Source organism: Microtus ochrogaster, chromosome 1 (assembly GCF_000317375.1).
Source record: "Microtus ochrogaster isolate Prairie Vole_2 chromosome 1, MicOch1.0, whole genome shotgun sequence".
Taxonomy (NCBI): Eukaryota; Metazoa; Chordata; class Mammalia; order Rodentia; family Cricetidae; genus Microtus; species Microtus ochrogaster.
In genome coordinates this window covers 26,203,386-26,209,036 of record NC_022009.1, presented here as the reverse complement: position 1 = coordinate 26,209,036, position 5,651 = coordinate 26,203,386, and the positions used below count along the sequence as shown (strand labels likewise).

Here is a 5,651-nt window from a genome sequence, read left to right as displayed (position 1 = left end):
TCTCTCTCACACACACACACTGAATCAACGCTTAAAAAGATATCATAGGACTTCATAGAAGAACAGGTTGTCTTCCCAGTTTTCAATGTAACTGATTGCAATTAAGTAGTTACTAAAGCTTTTACTTTTAGGTTGCAGAGATGCTTCCGACCTTACTATGAATAGAACACCCAAACGGCTAAAAATAATAATGATGGACATCTCTGTCTATATCTTTTTAAAATAGTGGCAAGTCATCCTGAAAAAAAATGCTAAATTCCATACCAGCTTAATATTCCAAAGTCAGTATTTAGAGTTTCTTCTCTCTGCAGAAAGAACTGTCTCGTAAAGGTCAGAAACAAAGATGGTCTGATTTAACTAGGTAGAGAGCTACCCAAGAAAATTAGCTTAGTCTCTCTCCACACTTACATATTTCCTAGTTCCCTTGCCTTATTCTGTTATTTGGGGAGGACAACTTTCCTGTAGAGTTGGCCATTTAACCAATATTAGTTAGATGGCTAGCAATTTTCATCTAGTGTCATACCTGAACCATGCCCAACCCCGAATGGAAGTTTCCATCACTACACTCTTACTTTCTCAATTCTATACACATTGGTTCCTAACATCAGCATTCCCATTGTGAGATAACTGATATAAGTGAGCCATCACACAGTTGTTTTAGGCTCAGTGAAGCACACCGTCTTGGAAATTTTCTTCATTTTACAATAGTTAGTATAAATGATTAATTTTAGGCTTAAGGTTGCAGTTTCTGGGGAAAAAATCAGAGAAATGATTAGCAAAGAGTTATCTGTGATCAGGCTGGTATTGTGGTCCATGGGGAATCCTTAACCCAAAGGGGCACATGGTCCTGTACAAAGAAAATGTGAAACACTCTTCCTTCGCTATTACTCATCAGAAATGCCTACAGATTCTGAAGATCAGAAGTAAAAAGTACCACAATGTTGTTAGAAAGAAGAATGAGAAAATCCAAGAACCTTTGGACCTCCTTCCTCCCACCACTAGTTTCTCCATATGAAAGTGGCCACTCCACCTATCGGCTCTACAATGTCCCACCCACAGTGCTAATAACATTTACCACACACTAAAAGTGTCGGACATTACCCTTTGCTTCTTTTCTTTCAGATGACCACACAATAGTCCCCCGATCCAAAGTATGAATTGTGTCCAGATACCTGTTTGTTGTTTTTATTGGTCACAGCGTCTAGAAAGTTATAGGCTTCAAAGAAAATGTATGAAAATCAAAGAAAACGTACTCAAAAGTCTCCACTGAGGAATCAGTTTCAATGAGGGAGAAACAATGTCATTGGAAAGCTCTATTATATTCACTAACAGTGCAGTCCTATCATTTTTCCACTCCAATGAGTCATTCTGAACATGGTGTCAGGAACAATACAGGGGCAAAAAACAATTAGTGGAGGAACAAAACAATCAGTTGAACCGTCTGGGATTTGAGCGATGTATAGATCAAATGTCTTAAATTTGCTAAGCTGCCTCTCATTTGGCCAGAATGGATGGCTCTTGGCTGCACTGTACCAAGAATAATTGTCCCTCATATATCCCCAATCAGCTGCCTTTTAATGACTAGTCAAAAGTGACAATGTAAAAGATGTGGTGACTTTCACTGTACTTGGCCAATTTTGGACCATCTCCCACTGATTTGCCCTTGGAATAGGTGAGCTCATAAACACCTTGCACAGCTGGCTACATTCACTGCTTCCTGCCTCTACACCACAAGACCTGTGAGTTACAAGAGGAAGAAGGGAGATGTTTGAGGTAACCTTATGTTCTTACATTGGTTTTATAGACACCTCAACACCTTGGCTTACATCAACTCAGTCTCTTACATCCCAGAGGTCAAACACCCTTTCCATCGTTCCAAACCAGCACCAGGGTAGGCTACCCTACAAAGACATTTGGAAAGAGTCCAGCCACTTGACAGACTTAGCAACCCCATGTGGCCTATTTCTATTCCAGATGGCTGCCTCCTCATCTGAGCTCATATTATGGTTGTTGCTGCTTTGAAAATGCAATGGATTTGAATTTAAATTTAAATCCCAAAGCTACAAGAAAGTTATCTTTTTCCCCTTCACCCAAATGTCCTGTGTTTTGTTTTGGTAAGATTGTAAGAAAGATATGCAGTTATTATGAAAAATGGGTTTCTGAAACAGGAGAGCATTTAGTACATATTAGTGATTGCTTTATAACTGGTTATTAGTATCAGCATCATTAATGTAAAGGAACAGAGAATCAGGGGAGCCCAGGAAGGTTTGTTTTCTCTTGAAGAAACACTGTGGAGCTCACAAGAAGCACTCTTTGAAAGCAACTTCTCAGCACCACTCCAGCCCTGCCCAGTGTCTCTCCGATCATCACAGTTTCAGCCCAAGAGCTTGATTTCTGGTGATCTTCAGCAAGGAAACCCATGCAGATATGTCTTCCAGACATTCTTTTCCTCTCCCCATCTTCCTCCTCTGGCCTCTAGCAGAATACATGTGGCTGTCTTCTGCTTCTTTTGTAGCAACCTTCACTCCTTAGTCAAGTGAATGATAAACTCCCCGGGAATAGGAAGTACATCTATTACAGATTGTACAGCCTAGCCTCAAAGCTGTAGAACTGAGGACCTCAAAACAATTTAATAGTTGTGTAAAATAACCTTTCCTTTACAATCCATAGCCAGCCTGATTTTGTGTGCCTCCTCTATAAAATAGAGCAAGCTGCCACCTGGACACGACTTTCAAACAAGAATCTCCTTGTCTTGGTGTTGTCTCTTTTGTTAACTTCCACATCTTCCATTTTTTTTTTTTTTTTGGCCTGAACTGTAAGATGAGTGGAAATGTAAAACGTTTACGCTGTGCATGGAGAGGAAATTCATGGCACTCTGCCTGTTCTGTAGGCTCAGTTTTCACTTCCGCACCAACCTTTCGTACACCACTCCATTATGACTTTGTTTAGAAGAAAACAAAGCATTCAACATATTTCCCCCTCTGCCCTGTTTTACATCTGTCCTCTGGTTTAGAACACACTCTTTCCTGACACCTTTTTGTCAAACAAATGCCCACTCATTTTCAAATCATCTCTTCCATCCTGCTTCTTTGCAGAAATACTGTCTGAACCCCTGTGGTATGCTGGGTCTCTTGCTCCTCGGTACCTTCTGTTTGATGATGTCGATACTAATAAGTATAGATCAGTCACTAACACGTACTAAATGCTCTCCATATTTCAGGCACCCATTATCATAAGCAGCATCTGATGAGGTTTGTTCCTGGTTGCCTATCTTTTACTAGTGAGTAAATCAAGTACCAATAGATATTGTTTTGGTGAAGCTCATATGACAATGTGACAGCCCAAATTATCACCCCAGCTGACGCCAGAGATCATGTTCATGATGACATCATTCAGCCTTCTATAAAACTCACCAGGTTGGTAAGTAATTTAATCCCAAGAGACCGGCAGGTCCATGAAGACAGAGATAGACTCATTTTGTTCAATATTATGCTTTTGGGACCCAGGAGTCATCCTGCAGAAACCACTAAGGAAGCAAAAATTCAAGCACTAAAGGGGGGAAAAAAGTTGGGTACTTCTAGAACATTCACTATCCATAGAAGATATTTAAAGTGTATTTTGACCATGGTGATATTTATTATAAAGCTCCCCTTTCTACCATCTAAGTGACCAAACAAATTTAACTATTCACAACTAGAAAAGATGAGATGGGAAGCCACAAAAACAAGCACCGTTGTTTGGAAGCAGAAAAATCACAGGGTGAGCAAAGATGTCCTTAGGCCATGTATCACTTCCGCTTAGACCAGGTATTACTCTGCTCAGACCAGGAGCGGCCACTCACCTCTTTCACAGGTTCTTCCCCAGTAGCCAGTGCCAGTGCAGTCGCAAATGAAGCGGTTCCAGCCGTCCTTGCACACCGCGTTGTTCTTGCAGGGGTAGCTGTCACACTGCTTGGCGCTCATTCGTGAACAGGAAGACTTGACGCCTGCCGCATTCTGCATTTCCGCCAGCTGCCGGATGTTCTTGCTGCGCCCGTCAATGAACAGGTCACGGATGCAGCCCACATAGCCATAGTTGAGCATGGCAGTCCAGAGTTCCGTGGGCAGAATAAGGCCAGCTCGGTTCTCTGGCAGCCCGCCCAGATACATGTCGCCCTCCAAGTCCAAGATTTCACTCTCACCACTGGCGGTGAACGGCGTGCGCCTGCTGTTCACAGATATGGTACCTGGAGTGGGAGACAGGCACAGAGTGAGTTAAAGTCCTTCTTGCACCGCAGGTGAGCTTCTGGAGCTGCTTAAAGGAAAGCAGCTCTGCAGGTGTGTGGAGAAATGAGCATTGCCTTGTGGAAGACAGCACTGCAATCAGAAATATGACTGTAAGCTGGCGGGAAGGACCATCCGGAAGCTAGGATAAACTGGGCCATAAGATGACTCAGAAAGAAAACCAGTGATTTTTTTTCCGGTCCATCTCTTCTCTCTAACCATATTCACCGAGAGATAAGATATGCAACAGAGCAAGAAAAGTTTAAATCCCAGCTCAGCCAACTACCAGCTTTACCGTCTTGAAGAGGAGACTCCTCCTTTCATTTCCCAAAGGGATAAATAATTGCCCTCAACTAATTGGTGGCTGTGATGATCAAAGAAATGCATATGCATAGGGTGCTTGCAACAAAGCCTGGGGCAGGAGGTACTTTGTGATGCCTATAGCCTCTTCAAGGGTCCACAATTCCCCCAAAGGAGGAGGCATTCTCTTTCCTGTTCTATCCATGAATATCCTGTAGACTAGGAATTGATTGCTCACTCTGTCAATCAAAATTGTGGGCATTGCCTTTAACTATGTTTTTGTTATTCTTGCTTTTGGCTGGTGTGTTTATTTTGATTTTAGACAGAGACTCACTATGTAGCCCAACCTGGCCTGGTACTTGCTATGAAAACTAAACTGTTTTGAACTTACAGTCATCCTCCTGCCTCTGCTTCCTGAGTGCTGAAATTCCAAGTGTGAGCTGCAACACTTGGATAGAATGCATTTCTTCATGCACTATTAAATACACAGTGAACACTTTTCTTTCTCTGGTAATAGTTTCAGGGACAGTGCTAGGCTTCTCAGGCATAGTCTTCTTCCTACAGGGCTGATTTTGCAGAGCCCAGAGGCATAAAATGAGCAGGTAATGTAGCTAATAGCAGGGGGTATAAAAAGAGCCGAATGAATGGCATGAGATTAGCTCATAGGATCTACTTTAAAATGTATAGTAAGTGGAGGCATCACTACATGAAGAACAATTAAGCCAGAAAGTTGAAAAAGATCCAGCCCTGCAAAATTCAAGGGAAAGAGTATGCCTGCCACAGAGAGTGGTACTTACAAAACCCCGAAGGGACTGTGAGGTCGTTCACTGGGGAAAAGTTTCTATGGATCAAACCTGCCAACGTGAATCTGATCCCTGGAATCCAGGAGAAGGTGGAAGGAAAGAATCAACTCCACAAAAATTGTCTTCTGTGGGTCTCTGTCCCCATCTCCTTTCATCGCCTGATGAAGGTTAATATTCAGGAGGATGCCTATATGTTTTTCTTTGTATTCTCCTTATTTAGCTTCTCTAGGATCACTAATTGTAGGCTCAATGTCCTTTGTTTATGGCTAGAAACCAAATATGAGTG

At 42.2% G+C, this 5,651-nt stretch overlaps 1 protein-coding gene across 23 annotated transcripts in view; it reads right to left on the bottom strand.

The window, feature by feature from the left end:
- Nrxn3 (neurexin 3) overlaps positions 1-5,651 on the bottom strand; it is a 1,572,781-nt gene that overhangs the window by 1,034,166 nt on the left and 532,964 nt on the right. For all 23 annotated transcript variants that reach the window (XM_026780462.1, XM_026780453.1, XM_013355697.2 and 20 more), the window contains one exon: positions 3,842-4,225. In XM_026780462.1, coding sequence (XP_026636263.1) covers positions 3,842-4,225 — 384 coding nt within the window. The remainder of the gene's footprint in view (positions 1-3,841; positions 4,226-5,651) is intronic.